The following is a 25,951-nucleotide window of genomic DNA, read 5'->3' as shown; positions in this document are numbered from 1 at the left end:
GAGGAGCTGAAAAGTTTCTCTTCCCTAGGACTTTCCCCTAGAGCTTTACTGTTAGGAAACTTAGTCTTATTTCAGGGATTGCCAAGCCATCCAGCCTTCTTGAGGGACTGGTCTGACACAGATTATTTTTTTTTTTTTGTCTAAATTAGTTGAGAAATACACAATTGTAAAGATAAAATTCTGTTGATGTGTCAAAAGTCTTAGCCTAATGTTGACAAAGCAACTGGAGACATGCAGAGTGCTTCTCAAAAACAACCACCAAAACTTTGTTTCTGCCTGTCCGCTTCCCAAATACTTCACGACTGGGGAGTTGGTGAGAAACTAACCTCATGGAATAAACAGAACCCTTTGGACTGTTAGGAGATACATGCTGATGTTAACATTGAGCTGACCGTGTACCTTTTCTTGGTCCAACTACAGTGTCAGAGATTGTTTCTAAAACAATATGTTTCAATATAATTTTCTTTGTAAGCTTTGATCTTTTGTTCACAGTGTGCATTAGTAGTGCACTGAATTGACAGGAGCTGGTGAGCAGGTCCAGAGGTTTTCATGAGACGCACGTCATTTTATATAACTTCTACGTAGGATAGACCAGAAGGGTCCCAAAACTCACCAAAATTATGCTGGGCTTCATTGGTCAGTTTTAAATTGAATAAACGATGTTTAAAGGTTTTTATAAATAAAATTGGTGGTCAGGTAGCATTGATGTCAGCTGTCAATTCTTCTAGAAACAACCTTTTAAGGAGTAGATGTGTGTATAGTAGAAATGACAACTGACTTAATCATAGATAATATTAGTACGAGCCAACAAGGGAGAGAATAAAACTGGATTTATTCATTTGTAATGCTCTTGGCATTCTTAGCAGCTGTGACTGCTTCCTTGTGATCGTTGCATGCCCAGTCTTGAAGGAATTTTTGGTGCAAGTCAAGACAGAGTAATTTTAAGAGCAGTTTCTAACAATAGCATTACAGCTGCAGTCCTGTATGTCTCCGAGATGACGCTCTTCTCTGCATTTTCCAAAATTTTGTAGAATGTGACTTTTTGACTTAAATTTCTGAAACTGGTGCAGTCTGGTAAAATGAAAGAGAATTTTGAACAGTCGCTCCCATTATTTTGGATGACTGGGCAGGCTGTTTCACACGTATGGTGGATCAGTAATCTGCTTCATGGCCTTGTAAAGCTAGAATTAAGTAATAAGAAAGATTAATGAGCTGTCTAAGCCATGTGCTTTATTCCTCTCAATATTCCCTCTCCCTTAGGCTAATTTGTGCAAAACTATAATACGTATAAGGAAGATTTGGAACATTTATTAAGGGTGTTATTTCTCAGGTTTGAAAGTATAACCTGCCTTTTATTTACAGAAGACTACTCGCATCTCGCTTTTTATTTCGTTCATCCACACGCACATTTTGGGTAGCTGTTATTGTTTATTTTGGGGAATAATGGTCTTCTGAAGCTACTGCTGTTGCAATTTATGGATTGTCTGTTATGAGAGTAAATTCACCTTTTTTCTTTGCTCTGCTGTTTTTTCCTATGCTTCTGCGGATAGGACTCTGGGTTGCAAAATTCAAGGTGTAATCTTTAAATTTACTTTTCCTGCAAATGAAATTACATCTTCAAAACATAATCTTTTATGTGCTACATATAATTTAAAAATAAGTTTGGCCTGTGTATTTGAAGAGGGCTGCTGCTATGGTGGTTTTTTTGGCCTCGAGGAAAACAATCAAGTTGATAGCAAATTAGTTTGCTGACATCTAAGGCTTGAACAGCTGAGTTACTGTACCTGCTATTCTTGATGTGACCAGGGTTCTCAGAGGCTGTCTTTAATTTTCAGAAACCATTCACCGTTTAACCTCAGCTGAAAAGCTTGAGCTCAAATATGAAACTAGCTATTTTCTCTACTACGAAAAGAAAGAGACTGCTGCTTGACTGATAGCATGAAATTAGAGTGACCCTGTGCTCTTAGTCCCAAATAACAGAGAAAGGAATGAATCCTGCGGAGGAAGTGAGACTTGAAGAATTGTGAGTCATTCATTGCTCTGGCTAGCGAGGGATGTGCGTGTACCACCCTGCCTGTGGCTGCAGACGCTGCTCCTCATGTAACCGGTAGCTCAGCAGCGGCAGCTGGCTTATTCCTGGGGCTGGGCAACTCTCTGCTCGCTCGGGAATGTCATTTCCATGCACTGGTTTTATTGTCATCTGCTGATCTAAGCCATGATGGGTGGTTTCAGCCATATTAGTTAATGTGAGTCCGTTAATGTGTAATATTGTATTTTGGGCTTGAAAACATGATGTAATGTACAAAATATGGAGTAGCCACTTCAGCCTCCTAAAATATATATGTGTGTGTGTGTATATATATATGGGAGTGGGCACTGAAAATATTCTGTGGAAAGTGGGAATTCCTGTCTGTTTTGCGAAGTATTCTGGAATAAATTTAAGTCAAGTAACCAATATGCTTAATGATATGGAAAGCCCTGAGGTTAAGTGATATGAAAGGTTAGCGGGCAACTTTTGGAGGCATATATTCTTGACAGATTAATACGCAGATGTGACCTGGATCCTTAGCTTTGCCTCCAAAGGAAGGACTTTGTGGTGCCAAGGCAGGGGGGCTTGTGGGGGAGGGGAAAAAATTGCTGTGTTTGAGAATTTTGCTTCAAGTTTAAAGGGCTTTTAGCTTTATTTTCTTCTGCAGTAACTGTAATTTGAAATAAATCCAAAGGCTTTTTTTTTTTGCTGACTAGTAAGGGATTTCTAAGCTGAAGAGAAGAGAAAGGCCAGAAGATGCTAAAAACCTTAAGTGCATCGTTGGCTGATTCATAACCTGTAGGTCTGAAGACTTATTTAAACTGATTATTTAGATTAATAGGGTTTCCTGTTAGTTAAACAGCTGAGGGTTTTTTTTTCCCCCATTTGGTTTTATATGTAATGTACTTTGCAAATGACTTTTTTACTGACATGTAACCTCTGTTGAGGTAGAGGACTAATCCAAATAATACATTTAATTTGCTTTGAAATTGTAGTATGTTTAGGGTAACACTGGGTGAACACGTATACTGTTAACAATTGTAGTGCCACACACATTGGCTGAAGGCTCTGGCACCTGGATGCCGTGAAGGTGAGATTTTTTTAGGAAAGAGCGGTTCCAGGCAGTTTGGCTGGTACTGGGAATATGGGAAGATGTGCTGGGACTAAGATATCCATGGCAATTCAGGATTTGTGTGATTGCAGGCAGAAATTCTGTACAGTGTGGGGAAAGGTCTGGGAATTAAACTCTGTGTCCTCTCAATATTTTGAATTATATTGGCAAGAGCTTGGGTATTCATTTTCTGTATTTTAAGCATCTCTGTAGCTAAGCAGATGATCTAACAGTATGATCCTGAATTTAGTTTCTAAGAAGTCAGTAAATTATAGAAAATATCTGCAGCATTTTCCATAGGTTAATCTGACATTCAATATAGATATGGTTTTAATGTTGCTATTTAAAATTCTTTGCTGATAAGTTTGGGAAACAAGTTCAGATGTAATAATTTCTAGAGAGAGAAATTGAGAAGTACTGTTTTTAATAACCATTTACAATGATACAGTGAAAAGAAGGAAATTATTTTTCTTGACAGATTCTGATAGGAGAAAGAGAAGCTTAGTGTGGGCTGTTTTTTTTTTAATCACCATGAAAAATTCCTTCCTCTTAATCTGATGGATGGATTACAGTTTGTCCTTGCACAGCCAGGTTGTATTTTCCATCAGAACTGGAGATTCCAACCCTCATTATATCATTTCTGTAATGCAAATGGTTATGTATAGAAAGAGATTTAATTAATCCCCTGCTGGTTGGTAGTATACCCTAAAGCAAACATAGTCAGCAAAGGAAAAAAATTAAAACATGAGTGCATGGTACCAGGTCAATGAGTGTCAGTGGAATTTCATCATCTGTGAAATATTAACTTATTAACTGAAATGTATTTACTGTTATAGCTGTAAAAATATTTGTCTATTGTCCCAACTGGTATGATAGTGAGCTACCTTGCAAGAAAGCCAAGGTCAAAGGCAATCTCAGGAATCATGCTGTCTGCTCTGGCAAAAATATGGAACATCCTGAATGTAGCGATGGTTCTCACTTAATTTGAAAGGACTACATTTACGCTGCCATCAGTGCAGACTCTAGCATCCAACTTTGCCTGTGGGTCTGTGCCATATGCGCAGCTACATATTCAAGGACAAATTACAAGACTGAGGGAAAGTGACAGTTTTGAGTGATGGGCTCCTGTTTTCTTCACACTTTTATAACTTAACGTATCTGTTTAAAAGATATGGGTTGTCTTGTAGGTCAATGAACAAATAGATTTCCAGACTTTATTTCCGTTTCATTTTGTGTGCATTATATGTATGCGAGAGGCCAGCGCTCCTCCTGCTCCCTGAAACATTCCTGTTTTCAGACACAGTTTCTGTATACAAGAGATCACAACAGAATGAATGTCTAGTTTCTCTGCATTAAACAATATATTATGTAAACAGAAAAATGATGCTTAAAATGGCCAATATATTTTTTCGTTCATCTTCCTTGCTGCCTCAAAAATGATAGGGCCAGTGAGGATCCAGTCCTGTTGTGAAACCTGAACCGTAGTGTGCGTTACGATGTCCAACTGATTTCATATCTGCATGATCTGAGATGACAAACAAGATAAAAGGAGACAAATATAAGGAACTCTTTTGAAGGAGGGTATTTGAACCAGCTTTTTATAAGTTCCACGATGCTGAATTTCTTTCCCAAGGTTCATTTTTAACTAGTTGTCTGAAAATCTGCTGCTTCTTTTGTCATCACGTTGCATGTTTAATAATTATGCCTTGAAATATGGATCTGATAAAAAAAATTAACTTTCAGAACAGTCTGTTCGTGTCATTTGGGTACTGCAAGATCTAATACATTTCTTACTTTCTAGCGATGTAGGATCTGTGAAAGTAGTTATTTGTTTCCACTTCTGAAAGTTCTGTGTGAATAATATGCAATGATCTTTTAAAATATTCTTATACTATTTATCACTTCACATAAATCAAATATAAATGTAAGCCTCTATTTTGAGGGTTAAATAGTTGACCTAGAGAGCAGGTGGCATGGAGGCTAGCCGAGGTAATAATGATAATATATATAGGTACTGGCAGCACAAATGCTCAGGGTGGCAGATGTGCTGTTGGAAGAGGTGGTTTGGAATCTTGAATGTTCATGTGTCGTTCTCATCACGAAAAAATGTCCTTTAGGATAAACTAGCATATTTACTTAAAGGATTACAGCTGTACCCTGTAAATAGTGTTTCAGACCAAGTAGTCACAGCTCAGCACTCTTTTATTAGTTATCTTACTTCTTAAAATGTGATTTATTTTTTCAGGATACGTGGACGTGTAATGTCAAACTCCTTTGTGGAGTGAGTGGAAACCAGTCAAATCACACCACTTCTTTCATCATTTACTATCTAAAACGTTTAAGCTGTACTATAAGATTGATTCTGAGTAGAGTTTCACCTTTACAGGGTACTTGTGAAATGCTGTTGGACTTCTATTTAATCAGTGGTTTTGTAGTGCTATTTCATATGTTTGAAACTACCCTATTATTTTTAGATGTAAACTCTCAGTTGGTCCCACTGCACACATTATGGTGTTAAGCCATCCTAAGACCCAGCTGAGTCTCCACCCTGTGAGTGTATCCCCACCTCTGGTTGGCATTTTCGTTGTCTGCTTTGTCCTCCGGATATCTGCAATGTTGTCCTGACAGCAGACATCCTCAAATAGCCTGTCGTGGTTCAACACCAGCCAGCAACTAACCACACGGCTGCTTGCTTGCTCCCCCCGATGGCATACAGGAGAGAATCAGAAGGATAAAAGTGAGAAAACTTGTGGGTTGAAATAAAGACCGTTTAATAGCAAAAGCTGCTCATGCAAGCAAAGCAAACCAAGGAATTCATTCCCCACTTCCTATGGGCAGGCAAGTGTTCGGCCATCCCCAGGAAAGCAGGCCTCCATTACTCGTAATGGTGACTTGGGAAGACAAATGCCATCACTCCAAACATCCCCCCCCTTTCATCCTCCTTCCCCCAGCTCTATATGCTGAGCATGACGTCACACGGTATGGAATATCCCTTTGGTCAGTTGGGGTCAGCTGTCCCAGCTGTGTCCCCTCCCAGCTCCTTGTGCACCCCCAGCTACTCACTGGTGGGGTGGGGTGAGGAGCAGAAAAGGCCTTGGCTCTGTGTAAGCACTGCTCAGCAGTAACTAAAACATCCCTGTGTTATCAACACTGTTTCCAGCACAAACCCAAAACACAGCCCCATACCAGGTACTGTGAAGAAAATTAACTCTACCCCAGCCAAAAGCAGCACATAGGTGCCCTGAAATAGGTCATCAGTTCTATTGCAGTCTGCTCCCTGCTTGCTTCCATCTCCAGGCATTTTCTTTTCTCTTCTCCCTGGGATGTAGCTTTTTTAGACACTAACTTGCTGGTGATTCAGGAGAAGCACAACTTATAATTATGCTGCTCGCAGTTGTGTAACTTCCAGCTCTGATGCTTTTGCATTGGCCCTGCTGTCCATGTCTGGTTGGGAGGATTCTCAGAGGGGCTGTCACCAGCCCTGCTCTGGAGAAGCAGGAAAGGGCGAGTAGCCGGGAGGCTGCAGCCTTGGCCTTTCTCCAGAGGGCAGGAAAAGTGCTGCAGGAGTCTGGCCATGGCTCGCTGTACAGCTGATAGGGCTTTTGAAGGGGATTTTAAGACTTACATGGAATGAGGCAAAGGGGAACAACAGGTATAAAAATTGATTGCTTTGATTGTGCTCTTTGTTGTCAAGACCACAGAGGTATTACATTTGAACTACTGCCTATTGATTCCACAGCTGCACTGCGTTTCTCAAGGTGGAGGTGCAGAGTGAAAACAGTTGCTACACAGATAGAATAATATTTCAATTGCATTGAGATGTCATCTGCTGGTACTTTTTTCCTTCTTTATTGGGAAACTCTGTTGATCACAGACTTCAAAGGATTATTTCAGGAACGAAGCCCAAGTCAGTCCTCCTTTTAACCTTGCATGCATTCAATCCTGAATTAGCTACATTATAGGAAGTACTAAAGGTAATATTATGTGAGTAAAACAAGTGTACAGTAAAGGAAAAGGTTTGTCAAGTCCTGTTATTGGCCCACAGTTCCAGTGGTGTATGTCTGGAAGTTACAATTACTGGAGCTGTGCTGCTGCACGGAAGTGTTCTCTCTCTAAATGACTTTTCAGCCCTAATGACTAGAGCAAAGCTTGTAAACACGAACCCTAAAAGCTCAAAAATTAGAAGGTAGATAAAAAGATTTAAAGGTCACTGTTGTCTTTTTACAACTGGTACCATGAAATCCCAGAGCTTTGTTCATTCATTCTGAAATTTTCTGGGGCTGTGTTGGAATAAATGGAAATGCGCCATTTGAATAGGAAAAGTACCTTCTGCTAAGCACCTTGGTTATATTAGATTCTCTTTAAAGAGGATAAATTAAATACATCTGCTCATACGATGTAAGAGATATATATGCATGTATAAGTAATACATATATACACAAACAGAATAAAATATATTAGCTGTATCTTAGATATTTATCCATTTGCAGTGGCAAAAAGCTGCCATTGCTACATAGACTTCACAATTGGAAACTAATTCTTTGTAACAAATGAGAGTGGAAGAAGTACCTTTTTAGAATATAAACCACACAACCTGTTATAGATGCTAATGATTTATTCTCTTACATACTTGAAATGTTTTGATTAGATCTTGACAAGTTTGTCTAATGATGGGAATTTATTTCTTGATGCTGTAAGCTGTCAGCCATGTGATAATTCACACATGAAATTTGCTCAGCACTGTTAAACTGCAATGAAATCTCAAATTGTAGAGAACTCATACTTGCAAATAACAACAGCATGTTTAAGGGTTTTTTTTTTTTGGGGGGGGGGGTGTGTTTGGTTGGTTTTTTAAGTTATAGTAGCTGTAACTTTTTGGTATCTTTGAAAAACTTGGCTAAGTAATGTCGTATGACTTAACAGATCAGTCATTGACAGCTTGTCAGTAACATCGTTCAGTGAAAGCCCTGATACTGTTCTCAGTGGGAATGAAAAATAGGGCTCGTAGGTCAGCATCCCGATGAAACTGGCTGTACTGTCAGTTTGTTGTGCAAGGCTGAAGTGAAGCAGCCCAGGATCAGCAGGAATCGTGTCCGCCTGCCCTGTCCTGCACCGGCGGGTCGGGCCCGGCAAGGACACTTGTAACGTTTCCGTGGTGTGAAGGGGTTTTCCTGTCCACCCCCGACGCTGTTTTTCCTCCTCTTCCTCCCCAGCCTCCGCACGGCGGCGGGGGGCGGGGCTGCGGCGGGCAGCGGCGGGCGGGAGCCGGCTCCCACCTAGTGGCGCCCCGCGGAAGCGCAGGGCCGGCGGCCCCCGGGCGGCACCGGTGTGCGGGGATGGACGTTACAAAACCAAACCCGCGGCTCGTTGTTGCCTCCCGATGCTGTATCCACCTCCGCCGGTGCCTGCTGGATGCTCATGGTCTATTTACTTAAATAAGAACCTTAAAATTCCCGGTCTTCCTTAGGTGCAAAATGCTGCTTTTAAGTGGGAGTTATTTCATTGGCCTTGGCTTTTTTGTGATAATATATAACACAAGTAATGTGTATGTTTAAAAAAACCCCAAATGACAACAACCCAAAGGCACTCTGTTGCATTAATTTTTCTTTTTGGTGAGAATGTGAGAACGTACATGCAGCAGATGCTAGGCATATTGCGTACACGCTTCTGGAAGTGGTTCGGATAGGAGGTGGGTGAGGTATGTAGGACAGAATTAATTACTGCCTTATCTATGTTTAGGCTTGAATTTCAAAGTTATATCTGCTCTGTTGAGTGCTTGTGATTTTGTGACTGCAAAGGCAATGATAATTCAGACAAAATGAGCAGCTTTTGTATCCCAGGCCACTGTGCTATGACCCGATGTGGATTCACCTCTTACGCACAGCAGTGCCCTGCACAGTTATACACTGAGCATGCGTTCAGAAATGGCCAGATTTTTATTAATTTGGCCTTGGCCACTTACTGATAGATAAATGAATAATATATAATAACAAGTAAAATTAACTCAACGTTTTAATTCTTTTTTTTTTCCAGAAGGAGCTCAGTCTCCCCAGAAGAGGAAGCTTGTAAGTATAATTATTCTTTATTCATCACTTGGTTTGTTTTGAACATGTATAGCTGTTCAGTTGTGGAAATCATTTAAATGGGCAGATACTCTGTTTTCTCTGTTAGCATTTTCAAGAATCTGTCATGCACTTGGGAACAGTTAGCTTGAGTTTCTCTGAGACTGAAACCTCTATTCATTTCCTTAAGTGTCATAGGAAAAGTAGTAGTAGTGTAAGCTTACTTCTAATTGTCTTATTATTGAGCTGATCCTGATACGGAAGTAGCTGCGGTGTTGAGTGTTGCTTGTGCTGACATTGCTGAAGTGACTCCACAGAAGTCACTGATTATTTATGTGATACGGACAGCCCTGATCACTGCTCTTCAAATGTTGGCAGAAATCTAAGTACACAGCTCCTGGGCTATGCTGGCCAGGTGTTTGTGGAGCAGTCAGTGTAATAGAGGGATTTGGACAAAGTAGCAAATGTTGGTAAAAGTAGACTTTTAAAAATGTGGTTTAAACAAATACCAAGGTTGTTTGCTTTTTTTTTTTTTAATACACTATGATGTTTAACACATTCTAGTGAACTAACTTGTATTTCAATGATATTATAAGAGCTTAGCTTCTCCTATGCTTACAGATTTATGGTGGAAGAAATTGCATTATTGATTGCATTATATAAAAGAGAAAGCTTTTGTACTGCCTGTTATTGCATTATGATTTAAAATTGTTTCCCAAAGCTTCTGTACTACAGACATGAAGCTCACAAAAGCATATAACCTTTCTTCCTCAGGTTTCTGGTTCTAATGAGAAATGATTTTTTCAGTCTTTTAATGTAAGCTCTCCCCTTTGTATAAGAAACAGTGTTTGGATAATGCAGTGTTTGGAAAGTGCCAGTGACTCAGGGCCAAACAATACAACGGATCAAAAGGCATTTTTTTAAATGGGGCATGACCAGGCCTTTTTGTTTAGTTCATATGACAATGGTAAACCAGTCAGGGAGTTATTTAAAGAACACGAAACACTGACTGAATTTGTTATTTTTTTAAAAAACCAATGTGCCTTGAAGGCTTGCTTAACCATATTTGATAGATTTTTAAAAAAGGTGGTGTTCAACATTTGAAGATTGTGAAGGTTCTCCGAACAAATGGTGGAGCTTTGAGTTACCAGCAGGGTTTTTGTTTAATGTAACTTAGATATTTTTGTACAAAACATTTGGAATTGAAATTCATGATGCCAGAGATATTCCCTTCCCTCGGTCAAGCATGGAGGTGGGTATGACACAAATCTACTCACGCATTTACATTTGAAATATCTGAGATACAAGTGAAGTGTGTGGTGTTTTATTTAGTAGTAACTAAACCAAATGACTGAATGTTTTATTTCTATACTGACTTAGCACCTTCAGTTTTCATTACTTTAGTTTTATTCCACAAGTGAGTGCCTTTTAAGCCATTACTATGTGAAGAAATTTAGCAACCCGTGTTAAGAAGATCCAGGCCATAAATTTTAAGCACAAGGTTGCAGCTACTAGAGAGACTGAAAATCTATGAAGAATTGAAATGTCTTCAGTTAGTTGCCTGTGTTATCTAGTTGATCATTTGATTGCAGTTTCTGGAATTACAGATTCTGTAGTCAATTCTAGCAAATGATTTTTTGTTGTTTGAAAAGTTTAACTATTTAAGAAGTCAGTAGTGCACTGTGGCTTGTGTATATTTGTGTTGATGTCGTATTGTTAAGTGTACAGGCTCACTGAAAAGGATCCCATGGAGCCGATGTACATGATTTGCATATCCCAGTATCAGAGTGCTTACTTGATTTTAAATCTGCTCTTAGTCTTTGAATCATGAATTAGAGAAATTTATATCAAGAAAGGGAATAATTATGTGTGTGTATATATGTTAAAAATATACATATAATATGTATAAATTTGTTCAACCATTCTGTCAAAAAGGGTGGCCTAATGATGTGCACTTAAATACAGACTATAGGTAGCTCTCAGTTCTTCTTGAGGCTTTTCCTCTGCTTGAATCAACAGTGAACCTCATATGCAAAAATAAATTCTGAAAATAAAATTTATTCTGAAATGGTGTTGTTGTGCTGTAGCTAATGAGTAGGGATAGTTATGGATGTAGCTCGGTCCTGATGCATTGGCTGTCATTCATGGACTTTTGTTCACCGACAGGAGCAGAAGCAGGAATTGACAGAAGGATGAAGTATCTGGCTTGGAGCCAGAAACCCTCGAGAGATGCATCCATTTTCTGCACAAACTCCAGCCTTTGTAGTAGTTCAGTAGCAATTGTATTACATAGAAATGTCCAGCCACTCAGGATTTTTCTGTATGCTACTCTGGAAGCTGGGGTGCATTTACTACTGTAAAAAGATCGTATCTGGGGAAGAAGTCATTATTTTCCAGCTAGCCAGAAGTAGAAGGAAGAAGACTTGATTCTTGCTGCTTGCTAGGTGATTGCTTTGGTTGATTGTTGAGTTAGAAAGGATTTAGACTGTGGATTAGCTCAGGTATTTGCCATTGCAGAATGGAGAAGGGTGAGCTCTTCTGACAACGCTTCTAACTTTTTCTTTATCTGACTCATTGCTTCATATTTGCTTGGGTCAGTATTAGTTCCTTGTGCATGAGCAGATTGTATGCATGGACAACAACTGTTCCTATGTTTGTTTGCACTAAGGAAAAGGAGTGGAGTTCAGTGCCTCAGTATATTTGGCAGGAGAGCATGAGGAATTCTGACACCTAAAGAAGGTCTTGGGTAGAAGCTGAACAGAATGAATGGTAGGATGGAGCCTGTGAAGTCTGTTGATTAGTGACTCTGCTTCCACGTTAGCAGAAGGGAACACAAGCACACTGTAAATGATGGTTTTGCCCTTGGAGATCTTACAGTCTAATCTTGAAATAATCAGCACAGAGTGAGAGGCGTGTAATACAGATGGAGGAATGTATGTGGGGTGACATTAAGAGGAATGCCTGATTATTTAGATACCATTTTGTTGATAACATGCTTAAAGTGCATGTGTTTCTGTAGGGGGGTTATGTTTAATACACTAAGGGAAATGATACTCAACTGAGTTGTAGGCTGCAAAGAGGTGAATAATACAAGTATGAGAACAAGGGCAAGTAATTGTATTCTGTCTCTGGTGTGGTTCAATAATCAGCATTCAAAGTTTTCCTTTAATAAATTATGCATATGAATGTATTGGTTATGTTTTTCTCATGCTTTGTTCACAAAAAATAATTACAATTCATGAATATTTTCTTTAATTTCAAATAGCGAATGTGAAGTGATAGGCCCAAACTTTGATCTCCATCCTATTAGTGGAAGTGGTTTAATTATTTTCAGCCATTACCCTGTTCTGTTCTTTTGGTGCTGCAGCATGTACAGAGATTTTTTGTATTGTTGGCTTCAGCTTTTACATGGTTTTGATGTGCACCTGCATGTGAAGCGCACTAGAGACATTCAAGACTTGAAAGGACAAAGGTAGGGACCGCGCAGCAAGACGAGGCTCATGATGAGGTGCTTGTGTGTTCATGGGTATAACAGCAACTCTGCAGCCACAAGACCAGGCTGCAAATTGCAGATTTTCTTCGTGGCTGCAGGATGCACATCACTGTCCTGGAGCTCGCTATTTCTCTTGATTGCCTCCTCGGCTAATCAGCAGTCACTGAATTTAGTTGGGGTTGCATTTGAGCCATCTGGTTTCTTGTTCAGTATTCAATTTTTAATAAATTCAGTTGTTTATAACATGAACTTTATTGACCTGTTCAGGTTTTTGGTTTTTTTAAAAATGAAAAACGTGAGTTCATATTTGAAATTCTCATGGTTTCTTAGGCAGGGCTACTAGCTTTGGTTGCTGTAAATTTTGTACTATCTAAACTTCCTAAAAAGAAAATATTGCTTTCCCACATTATATCTAAATTTTAAAGGAGTAATTTCTTCAGCAAACTAAATTTGCTAAACCAGTTTTAACAAGAATAACTTGCATCTGAAATTTAATTCTTTCCTGCTATCAATGATCTGTATCAAATATACTTTTAAAGTCTGTGTATGACCAGAAAAAGAACATGGAGGCATAAGAAACAGGCAAAATAATTATAATCCAGAATATATCCAGTAAAAATACACATTTCAATAAATCAAATATTACAAAGTGCTGTTTTGATGGTGATAGGTGCTGATAAGAAACAGTATTTACCTCATTATGTTTATCTTTATGAAATGTGGTAAGCAACATAATGGTGTTTGCTAAAGACATGTGCAAGGCTTTTATGGTGGTCTTTATTCTTTCTAATCTCTTTTTAAGGCAATTTATGTCCACTGCGGGGCTTGTTTTCTCTCTTTCTCTCCCTCCCCTCCTCCCTGCCCCCCCCTTCTACTTATAAACTTCTCAAGGTTCTTAGTTTCTACAGCCCTAGATATTTCATGGGGTGTTTCATTAAACAAGTCTTCATCATCATTTGTTAAACTTATCCCCAGCTTCCTGACTGTAAAATAACACACAAACACACCAAGGAATTTTTTTGGGAGGATATGCTGAATACCAGTTTATATCAGTTTCAACTTATAATCTTTTTAATGCTTAGACCTTGAAACAGCAACAAGTTTGATGGCGGGGAAAAAAAATTCTGGCCTTCAGTCCTGGTTTATGTCTCTATCTTGCCATGCTCAGGTGCGGTGAGAATTTCCTCTGTGTCTGCAGAGAAATGGAGTCTATCATTCCGTTTCCACTTGTCATAGCGGGTAAGCGTTTCTGCTGGGGATCGATCGATTCTGTTTCCCCGCCAGGAGCAAGTGCTGTGCCTCAAGTGTGGAGAAGCCAAAGTGCTGGAAATGGAGAAAAAAATGGTTCTGAAAAAGAGTGGGGAGTTTAGCTACTTCTGCTGTCTGTTCTGTCTTGAACCTGGAAATAGAATAAGAAATAATGCCTCCATTCAATGCTTTCTGCTTGTGGTACTTTTTATAGCTGGGGGGACAAAGAGGTGGTATTTTCTAACCACTCCATCCTTCCCTGAGCTGCATAGAAGCAGCTCACAAGCAGTAGATCAAAAATAACCCGGTGCTCTTAAGCTGATATGCGGGGCTGGCTCTGGAGGTGGAACGTGCCGAATTATTCCTGCAGCGCTCCGTGGGAGTGTTGCTATTCATATATTAGGCTTTAAAAATAATTTGAAAGCATTGTTTCTATAAAAGAAGTGATTTAGTGAAATAGGGGGATTTTAGTGTTCTGTATATACTGTAATCTCAGAGACAAAGAATTTATAGGGGTTTTCATCAAGGATTTAAAAGAAAAATCTTCTGTGCAGTTTTTATTATGAAGTTTCCACTACTTAATCCAGGTTCTTATTAAATAAGTATAATGAAATTATATATAGCACACCAAATTTGTACCTTTTGTTGTTTGCTGTGCTTTCTTACTCTGAAGGCATGGCATGTATGGGGGGGGTAGGTACTCCAGCTGTGTAAGGAACAGCCACCCTGGGCACCCTGGACATTACATTTGAGACTTGCAGTTTGTTCTCCTGGTGGGACATAGCTGTTGAGAGGTTGTGATCTTGGAGTATGGGGCATTCCTGCCATGATTTGAATCACGGGAGGATCTGAAGATAGGAGTTGTAATCTGGAATTTGACTTGGTTGATGAGTACTTGTGAATAGCAGTCTTTACCTGCCTAAATACGGTCTTGAACGCTTTAAAGTCTATCAAAGATATATATTTGTAATTTTTTTTAGGAAAGCTACTTTCTTACAAATACACATTTAAAAATATTGGACATTATTTTTGGGCAGTTTTGTTAATAGCATGAAATTGATTTTGAGCTGACTGAAATTGCTATTTGCAAAGAAAAATGCAAGACTTGCATTGTACAAGGGAACATTGTCTCCCAGCGAAGGTGTTCCCCCCCCTCCTTCAGCATTTGGCTCCCCAGGCTGCTGCGATTGCTGTTGCTTTGTTTTCAGTACTAGAATCCATAAAGTTTGTAGCTGAAAGACAGCTTGGGAGTTACAGGAAGATGTTTTAAGATTAAAGTTGTGCGTGTTCTTAAGGGGATTGATTTCTGAAAAGGGGATGGTTCACATGTTCCCCCTCCGGTCGAGAACAGCTGCTCTTTGCACCGCTGATGACTCTGCAAGGGCTTTGGGTGGGAGCAGCGACTCTATTCCTATCGCAGTGTGAGTTTTCAAGCTGCTATGTGAGATTTCTGCCAGAATCCTTTCAAGTGTGCCATTGCTCCCTTTGGCTTTACGTTTTCCTTTTGATTTGGTGAGACTGACTGTTCCTGCTCCTTGAAGCCCAGGAGAAGTTTGTCGCTGATTTGCTGTGGGCTCAGCCCGAGTGTGTCAGGACTATGTTGCTGGCTGTGTGACAGGTCAGATGGCTAGTTTGTGTCCCGGACTTTCCTGCACCTTCGTTTCATACTGGTGGGCTTCATTTCCTTCCTCTGGATGCTACGAATAGATTATTTTTCTTTTTTTTCTAAAAAGAATTAGTTTTTTGACATGAGCCCTGTGATTAACCTGGACCATTACTGAACTCCTGAGGTCTCTGTGACACGGGGGCACATGAAGAGCTTGGAATTGCACTGATTGTTCTGTGCTCTGCGTTGGAGTGATAACGGTGGGCTCTCCTTCCCGGCTCTAAGCCTCTTACACTGCGAAGAAACATAGCGTAGCAGTACAATGATGAAACGGAGGAAACAGAGGCTTGGAGCCCCATCTCTGCGGATCCAGTAAGAACAATTGTGAAAAATAAATTGCGCTTAAATATTTCAAATTGAAACTATGAAGAAAAACAAGCCAGAATTTTCTGTGGCCAATAGACATTGCTTTTATCTGTTAGAACTTTCTTTATCTGTCTTGCTTATTTGGCTGTACATGAAATTTCATTTGGAAGCTTTAACATTTTACTTTTTTTGAGCATTTATCATAAAGTATAGCCAAAAAAGGAGCAGTATTTAAATGTTTTTAGATGGGGTACATTGTGGTTAGGTTTTGTACCAAGCATTAATCAGTGCAGTAAAACTGAATGTTTGTAACTCTGTCTTTCTAGTTTGACCATCCTTCAGATTTAAAAAATATCTTTAATAATCTGCCAGAAAGCTGTCACAGGACTCAAATCTCCAGAAACCTTTGCTACCTTTATTATTTTTTAAAATTAAGAATGCTATTGAAAACTTTAGAGTCAAAGCAAAAAAATCTGTATTTACATTGCCACATGTATTTCTACAAATGAAATTTAAAGAAGCAATTCTTTTTTAATGCTTTGAAATCTACTAATGAAAACTGTTATTTATGATGTCCGTAATTATATTTATTATTTCTATTAGTGAAAATTAAGGAAATTGTATATTTAATACTATAAGTAGAGGAGGTTAAATGAATCTCTCCATAGTCAGTGAAGGGAGGAGCAGAGTAAGAGGCAGGCTTAACCTTTTCTGTCTGTGGACTGTAAAGCTCATCAGCTGTTTAAGCAGAAATTGCTAGTGGGGAGGATTTCCAATCTGTAAAGGTTACTTACTGATAAGTATTTGGATTCATTAGGAAATTTAAAGCAAGGAACATTCACAAATATGCTTGACTGCAGGACTTTCAATGTAAAATGTCTGAATACTAAACAAAACTGAAGCATGCCCCAGATTTCCCTTTTGTTGACTTTTATGCTTAAATATGGTAAATAGAAACTTTTTTCATCCCTCAATCAAAATCAAAGTTGTAGTTGTAAAAATACAGTGGCACTAGTTTGTATTCTAACACATAAGCACACTTTATAATACCAATATTTGTAAGTTAACTTTTACTTTATTTCTAGTGAAGGACATCTCATCGTGTATAGTTCAATAAAGTAGGTGTTAGAACCTCTTTTATATGTTTACGTAGAAGTCTGTTTGTAGCTGTTTTGGAAAGCTGCTGATTTGAGAAATTTTCTGTGTTCCCTGTGTATACGAATGTGTTGGCTGCTAACCCTGCAAAAGCAGTATAGTTTACAGAACTGAGCACAGAGCTGGGAATCGATGTCCTCGGCTGTAATCCTGATGCTGCCATGGATGTGCTATGGACAAGTCACTTAACTGCTTTGTGCCTCAGTTTCCCCACTGCTAAAATTAGAATAAAGCTATTTTGCAGTGCTGCTTTCAGGCTTAATTAGTTGTTGTTGTAAAACCCTGCCAGTGCTAAATGTTGTTTTCTAGTTAATGGTTTATATCATTCATGTTTTCACAGTTGCCTATTTCTATTCTTGCCACAGTTGTGGTGTGGAACCATGGCTTCCAAATTGTAATCTATGGAGGCTGTGATATAAATGGTCTGTGTCTGTTACTGGTGCCATTATCAACTTTGTTAATTTTTCTCCATTAAAAGTTTTACATTAAGGATTGACAGTGGTGTGTATTCCAGAAAGCCTGGGAATCACTAAAAAAAAAAAAAAGAATTTGGATAATTCCAGATTGGAAGATTTTCATAGTGGAAAAATAATGTTGAAAAGATATTAAATTGACTGACAAATACATTTTGGTTTGGATAATAATCGAAAGGATGACTTTTGACCACTTAGGTTATTGCATTTATTAAGAAGATATAACTTGTATTTGGAAGTCTTTTTTGTCTCTTTATGGAAACAGAAGATGTAATATTTACCATAATTTATTTTTTTTCTACTGTGGTACCTCATCAGAATCTCCTCTCCTTTGTACTCCCACTGCCGAGGAAGTGACGGTCATCAGCACATGTTCTCTCCTACATCTGCTCCAGGTCTGCAGCACCTTAAATTCCCATTTAGTGCTGACTGTGCACTTGTTACTTCTCCTCTAGTATTTTACCTGAACTCAAAACCCCAGAGCAATCCGTCTAGTCCATGCTACAGCCATCCTTTTCAGTGGAGGTAAGAAGAGGTATTGACTAGGAATTCCTAACAGTTTGGTGTTGGTGTAACCATTTATGAACTTACCAGCTTTACAGTTTAAGAGAATAATTTCTAACAGAATGGAACAGCCTTGTAGTTGTAATTTACTTACAGCCAAGTTCAGGCTGATGTTGCTTGTTGGTACAAATTTTTCTAGTTCATGTGTAGTTTAAGGCCATTTGTAGGGAAGAAGATAAAATGAATTAAGGAGTGGAAACCTGTCCACCTGTGTGTGCATGCAAATCCCTGTTTGTACCTTGAGCTAGCTTCCGAGTGCACGTGCAACTTGTACCGTGCAGCGAAGGAACCCTCACAGCCATTGCTGATGTCAAGAAAACCAACTTAAAAATAAAACAGCCTGGAGTGGGATCCCTAAAAAGCCCTGCCTAGAGTAGTGGGTCTGTGCTAACATACTGGGCTCTGTTTTCTTCACTGTAAATCCACTCTGGTTTCTTACAGAGGCCAGCAGGCTGACGGCTCTGTGTCCAAAGGTGGGGTCTGCAAAGGTTAACAAGTAAAATCAAGCCTGTTGTTAGCAGGCTTAAATATGGGGTAGAATCGTTTGTAAACAGGGGGAAAAAAATGTCCAAACCAGCTCGGTTTGTACTAAAGTGTTTAAGAGCTTGGCTGATGTATTTTCCTTCAGGATTAGCTGTTCCTCCACATTGTGCTACTGTGGAACATGTATGGCCATCAGCAGCCCCAGTGGAAACCTTCAGCTTCTTCACTAAGAAGAAACTTCACCTAGTGAGCTAGTCACAGACAAAGGCTAACGTGGTTATGAAATCGGAGCTCGGTGGTACCTACTTAAAACTTGAGCCAGCAGAGCCGTCAGAGGGCTGGTTTTGAAGTTCACATGCTGCAGCGTGGATGTAGCTGGTCAAATTTCAGTTACTCATCAGGTGGTAATGCAATAGCCCCTGAATCTAGACTGTTATTTCAGAGGGAGATTGCTCTTGCTGGCCAGCTCTGGTAGGAGTAATCAGAAAATGTGAAGTTGAGCTATTTTAGGCATCTGTCCCTCTAATGGAGAGTAACCTATTTTACATCTGTTGGGTGGAAATCAGGTTGTCAGCAAAGGAAAGGGATCTTGCACGTGTCTGTACTTAACTGTGCCTGCCGCTTTCCCTGCACGGTGGGCAGCACTTGGTGAAAATCCTTAATAAGGTGTGCTCGTTTTGCAAGTGCTTGCAGTGAAGTGAAGGGCAGTGACTAAAGAACAGTCTCCTTACATTTTAATGTCATTGTCATCAATATAATTTTAAATGAATTTTTGTTATTTAAAGGCTGGTATTAGGTAATGTTCCTTTACAACATAGGTTATTAAATGTAATTAAATGCTGTTTAGCGTTGAGGCTAATTAACAGACTGGTAAGTAGCAATTAAGTATCAAAATTAGATTATTGTTAAAGCAATTTAAAACCATTCTTTTTGGAGAGGAGATCTAATGATTATTCATTATTTTCAGAAGCCTTTTTGGTACTTACTGTTTTCTTTTCTCTGAGAATCCTTCAATCTTCAGGCTTTTTACATGGGTCAGTGAATAAATTTCTCTTTAAGTTCATATAAAAGTCTTAGTGTCAAGCTATATTCCACTGTTACTATGGCCTTTCCTTGACAATAATATTTTTCACATATGGGAACCTTTCAGCCATCTGTTCTCTAAATCCTGAATGGTTGATGATTCACAGATACGTGGCTCTGTGTAAGAGCTTAGGTCTACTATAATAACTTTTTATTTTTGTCCTTGTTGCTTTCACCTGTGCAGCTCTTGATCCTGTTTTATCCTGTCTGTCTTTGTTGTAGTTTTGTTTACTTGGTTACGGTACCAGTGATAGTCATTCCGGCTTGCTTAGTGCAAAGGTTCATCTTGGCAACTTACTGCTCTCATTGATCTACTCAGCTTAACGCCCTCAGGTTAGCCAGGCAATGGTTCATTTCCATGGCTATGCAAGTGATACTTGGAACTGGTGGAAAATGTAACTAGAAAAAATTATGCCTTAATGTTAAATGTTTCTCACTTTTTACATTTGGTATATTGCATTTGCAAGAATCTATATAGTTTTTCCCTTCTTGCCTATAGGTGGTATTGATATTTTTATATGGATGGATGAACAACTGTTGGTGTGTCCGACGTCAAGTCAGATAGGATGGAAGTTCCTGGCTTCTGAAAGAACTAATCTAATTAAGAACGAAAATATTCTATACATAACCTTTGAACAATTGAAAAGAATGTGACCCTTTCAAAAGAGTAAAAGGAAATGTGGGGTGGCATGATTACAATAAAAATAAATTGATAACAGGTGAAATAAGATTGCTATAGTTGATGCAACCGTGGGTTGGAATTAAGGTCATGTATCTTTAGGAAGAAAAGAGAATGATGTCCAAAATTAAACTGAAGTATTGTGTCTCATATTTGGGATCTGGCTTGCACTCTTCTGGGGGTAGCAGGGAAGTCAAATTACTGAAGAAGAAAATGAGGCCATGTTTCACAGCTGGTCCTCTTTATGAGTTGGCAAGTCTTTGTACACCCCTATTTGTCCTTTAATCAAAATATGGATTTACAGCATTTCTTGATATCAAGTTGCTTAAAAGATGTCATGAATTAATTTTCTAACTTGGAATTGATGGGCCTTGAGATAAAAGGAACATGCATTTTCCTCCATCTCAAAAAACCTTACGCTCTCTGTAACACCCTCAGCCAGATACACGCTAGTTTCAATAATTCTAGAAACGGATTAATTTGTGGTAACAAGGATGAAAGCATTCGGGTGTCGTATTCTGGCATCTCTGGGTGCTGCAGATGAGGTGAAGTCTCAGTGGAAATGTGCTTTATCCCAACAAATCGAGGGAAGAATTGGGTTCAGCTGGATTATTCAGGGGGTATTTTCTCATGCTATTTTGATTTCATGAATTCATGCCAGTTGTGGAACATGTTCTTACAGGGATATATGGTAGAGATTATTTTTATAGGAATGTTTTCCCCTGGAGGTTCTAGCCTTAATAAAATCTATTGATAATAGCTATTTTTTTTTTTTTATAACTTTGCAGAATAGTTTCATAGATTTTTTTTTTTTTTTTCCCCCCTAGCCTGTACAAAATTTGGTCACCATTTCTGAATGTGATGGTGGTCAGATCCTTGCTGTCTTAAGTAAAACAAAATGGGAAACCTAATGTTGCTCCAAAATGCTCAGTGTTTGAGCACAGTACATAATTACTTGATCAGTGTGTAATTACAATGTTATGAGTTTTATATAATTAGGATTTTATGGACATCTGTGATATAATTTAAGAATATATTAATTTATTTACATAAAAAGCCTATTCTAGGAAACAGGCATTTAATCAATAACTGGTAAGTAACAAGAATATATTATACATAGGCATTCAGCAAATGTACTGGGAGGGTTGCCTGCCTTTATTTAAAGCCTTTTTCGTATAAGCTGTTGCAGTGGATGAGGGGAGACCTATATTTAGAGCTATGGCTTGTTTGGGTGTATAAGTGGGGTTCGGCGTGCAGCGAGTCTGCTCTGTTGCAGCAAACAGATGGGCTTGCGGGCATTCAGGGTGGTGGTCAGCTCACCTTCACCAAGGGCTGGGGATGATAACAACTGCCTTGAGTGGGGTGTCCTCTTAGACTTCAGTTCTTTTTCTTATGTATCGGGATTGCTGGTCCATCCTGATGAGCATCTTGTCATTCCAGTCCTTCTACTTCAAGGCAGGTGCAGAAATCCCTTCTGTAGGATAAGGATATATTCTTGGCATGCGCTGCTCCAAATCACCTGTGTTTTGGGTTTTGAAGACTACATATATTTTACAACAGCAGGGCAGCACCTGTAAACAGCAGCAGTTGCATATTTTTAGGGAAGATAAAAAACATTTCAGAATTCAAACTTGATGAGGTTCTTCATATTTTTTATTTTGAAATGCCTCAAGGCTTGTCAAGAGTTTGTGATAGTTTCCTATTTGTACTTAAATTTCCTTTTAGTTTAAAGTCACTTGATAGAGGTTTTAAGAGTTTATTTTAGTTAGAATTTCCTATTTGACAAATGTCAGCAGATTAATGAAGAGGACTATATTCAGCTTGAATGACATTTGGAAATTGTTCTGTTTTTGCAGCAAGGGATATCCTCCTGGTTTGAATTGGTACAGGTTCTGCTTTCTTAAATGTGCTAAATAATTGGTCAGAGTTGACTGCAAGACAGTATAATGTCACTTTTGGAAGCAATGTAGATAAGCAATTCAGGAATAATGAGTAACAGAACAACTTTGTGAATATATCATTATGCATAATGTGAAATGGTGAATTTTGAGTAGGTAATCTTTTGACAACTGAATTGCAATCTACATCTCACATTGAATGAATGAATGAGTTTCCCAGAATTCCTTTCCTTTTAAATGGAAATTTTTCTCTTTATTCCTTTTCTTTTGTACCAGTTATTATTCTTGGGAATAGTTTTTCCCATCTAGGAGTTGGAGACTACAAGGGAGGCACATATTAGTGATAACTTTTTGTCTGTCTTAACGCTGATCGGAAACTGGCCGTTTGCTTGCCATGTGGTTGGAAATATTGTGGCGTGGTGGCCCGAATGGTATATTTTTTTCATGTGCAGGCATTACGTAAATGCTAAAATCCCTGCATCCTGCCTGGAGGTGCAGTAGCAGAAGAGTTAAACCCTGGGGTTTGGAGCTGGAGGTGTGAATTCTTGTCTCGTTCCAGGCTCACCGTTTGGCTGCCCTCCGCGGGACCACTTGTAAACCATAACATGGTGGTTTGACCTGGGAAATCGGAGGCTCCCGGGAGGAATGTGTACTTGTGACTTCAGAAACTGGAGGGCTTTAATGTTTGCTAGCCATTTCACCTATAAACCAAGTGGTTCGTAACTGTTTTTTCTATATAGTTGTGTTTGAAAGCTGTGATCTGCTCGTACACCTGCTTAGGAGCTGACTCATTTACTATATCTGCACTATCCAAAGAGTTTGGGGTGGTTGGGACACGCTAGCAACTTGTAGTAAGGAATTAAAAGCTCCAAAGAGACTGTAGTAAATATTGAAGCTTTTCTTTTTCTGTCCTTATCCTCAAATAACAGTGATTTCCTCAAATGACAGTGGTGTACTCAGTTCTGTATGAAATTCTTCTTTCCACATTGTGTTTCCCTCAAACACCTTTTGATCTTGAATACAGATACAGAAACAACCCCTGCACTGAAAGATTCCTGTCAAGGGAATCATTCTGAGAAAAAAATATATATCCTTAACCAGGCAGTCATGTGTTTATTGTTGTTGATAGACAATCGCATGCATCTTCCAAAACTTGTTTTTAATTGTGCTATGAGGCAATCAGGTGCTATTTTTAGTTTTGACATGGAAAATCGGTGAGTGTGCAAACAGGCCCATTAACATCCTGCACTGAGGTGCTAATAGTAGAGATGTACTAATAGCAAGTACCTAGTGTCAACTTAACGGACTTGAGCTGGGGAGAAACAGAGATTATATGACATAGCTGCTTGCATTAGCACGAGACTATTCCTGCCCATGAGCAGGAGATTCCTTTCAGATCTATTTTCTTAAAAAATTACTGTTTGAAGGCATGAGTTGCATTTTCTAATTTAGATAGATAAACCATTTAGCGGATCAATATTAACCTGAAAGCTTAAGGAAAGTTTAGAAGGTAAAGAAGGAAGGAAGATTTCAGGGTAGCATTGCACCAGTTTTTAAAATTATATCCCAATTCAGCTGTGTCTCGCTATCCTGAGCCATGTTGAACTTTTGTCTCAAACTGAAGCTCTTGTTTGAATATTCAAAACTGTATGATGCCAGAAGGCTTGCAGCAGAGCTTCATCTTCTATAACGTATCCTTTCATGATCTCTTTTCTATGGACTGCATCCCTACTCCCCTTTTCTTCAGTGTCTCTATTACTGATTTTGTTCGTTCATCTCAAATATGCTTGTTCGAGTCCTCCCAAGTTCTCTCTTCCCCCAATTTATCTCCTAAAATTTTGCTACTTTGGCTAGTGGTTATTATTCTGTCATTCAATCCCTTGTGTGGTACTTGAGAGCATAATCTTCTAACCTAGTTTACATTACACTGTCATTATGAATTATTAATGTTCTAAAATAAAATCTTCAAACCGTAATCTTTGCTGTGGTGAAAGAGCTCTATGCGTTTTTGTTTTCCTTCCTGTCCTCCCTGTCCTTTCCTTTCTTTAGACCTTCAGGTCTTTAGAGCAGGGATGTTATTGATCCAGCTGTCTGGGAAAGACTTGCTGTGCAACGAGAGTCACGCTGTCACATCTCTGGGCTGAGATAGGCATTTATTTATATAAACACTAAAAAAAAAAAAAGTTGTGGAAGTAATACTTTTGATTCTATTGGAAGACCTGCTGCACAAGTAGAAGTGATAACGTATGTTTGGGCTATAGCTTGCCTGAGGAGGTGAATATGACTTTTTGGTGTGTGCTATTATGTTGTTCCTATTTTTGTTCCTGTGATTCTCAGATTTATTTGTCAATAGATGAGAAATTTAAAATAACAACAGAACAGGTCAAGTGATAATTCTCAGCAAATTTTTAGGGCAAAAAAGTTCAACCAGGTGAAAATCCCTCTCAGCTTTCCTCCTCACTTCATTTTAATCCAACTGTTTGTCCATTCTGCTTCCGAGAAACTGGAAGATTCGAAAAATCGTTAAACGTCCAATTTTCCAAGTGAATCAACACACAAATATTGACCAGAAGTGTTCCTTTAAGTCACGAGTGTCTGCATTGCCCTCGCAGAGATCTTGCAATTAATTTGAGCAAAATGGAGTTGATTACAGCTTCATTCATCTTTGACATAGAGGAACAGCCCATGGGGACGTGTTCCAGCCTGCACCCCATGGCTTAGTGTGCGCAGCCTCCTCTGATATCAAGATGGATCATAAAACTCTGACCTGTCGCTTCTGCAACTTTCCCCTTCTTACTAAAAATAAGGGCAGCTGCAGACTACACCATAGAACGCCACAGTCTGTTTTTTACATACTGTTGTTGTAAGTGAAAAGTACTTTATTAATTTTGCAAGTCATTTTCTCTGCAGAAAATACCTTCTTCGGACAAGCAGGTGGTGTTCATTTGCACGCATGATCTATGCGGGCTCAGCTTATCTGTTTGTTTAGTAGTTTGTGTGTTGTACCAAACAATTTGACAAGTTGGAAATATTATTTTCTTTTATTACTAGTTGCATTTTCATAGGTATTGTGGAAACCTAAATTTGGTTTTGTCAGAAAATGTTAAAAAATTGCATAAATTTTGCTCTAAATTTTGATTTATTTTTTTTCTTCTCCTAATCTATAAAATCTGTATAATGCTAGATCTGCTAATCAAAATTTGGAAGAAAAGAAAGTAAAGTAAGCATAAGATGAACATTCCCATTTATCAACATTTTCTTTTTTCTTTATATCTGAGATGGTCTAAAAGGTCATTGGTGAGGTAGTCTGTGTAAGTCATAGCAAAGTCAATGAGCAATTCTGTTATGTTTTTATTTCTAGCTATATTAGATTTATTTGTGCCATTTTTAATGTGTTACAGTGGAGTGTAGTGAGATTTAACATTGCAAACTTTTTAAACTTTGTTTTTAGTATTTTAAAATGAATTTTTCTCTGGAAACCACAGAAATCATTGAATTGCGTATCTGTCTATTCTGTACTTTATTTCAAAGCAGAGAATTCAGTTTGGGCAAATTTATCTTAATTTATTAAATCTGCTTCTGTGTTCCAGACCTCTAACAGGTATGTCCCTACTTATATATAAGTGGGCATAGGTGTTAGAAGTCATATATAGAATAAATGTCTTCATTAGAAGAGCTTCTAAATATTATGTATGTTTTAG

At 38.7% G+C, this 25,951-nt stretch overlaps 1 protein-coding gene across 5 annotated transcripts in view; it reads left to right on the top strand.

Annotated features, from left to right (window-relative positions):
• MAST2 (microtubule associated serine/threonine kinase 2) overlaps nucleotides 1-25,951 on the top strand; it is a 194,404-nt gene that overhangs the window by 74,698 nt on the left and 93,755 nt on the right. For 4 of the 5 annotated variants that reach the window (XM_075759521.1, XM_075759522.1, XM_075759520.1 and 1 more), the window contains one exon: nucleotides 9,174-9,205. In XM_075759521.1, coding sequence (XP_075615636.1) covers nucleotides 9,174-9,205 — 32 coding nt within the window. Of the gene's footprint in view, nucleotides 1-9,173; nucleotides 9,206-17,898; nucleotides 18,069-25,951 lie in introns of those variants that run through there. The other variant, XM_075759524.1, reaches the window with a different exon arrangement.

This window comes from Balearica regulorum, chromosome 8 (genome assembly GCF_011004875.1).
Source record: "Balearica regulorum gibbericeps isolate bBalReg1 chromosome 8, bBalReg1.pri, whole genome shotgun sequence".
NCBI lineage: Eukaryota > Metazoa > Chordata > Aves > Gruiformes > Gruidae > Balearica > Balearica regulorum.
The sequence above is the reverse complement of the archived record's forward strand: the minus strand, read 5'-3'. Positions and strand labels throughout refer to the sequence as shown.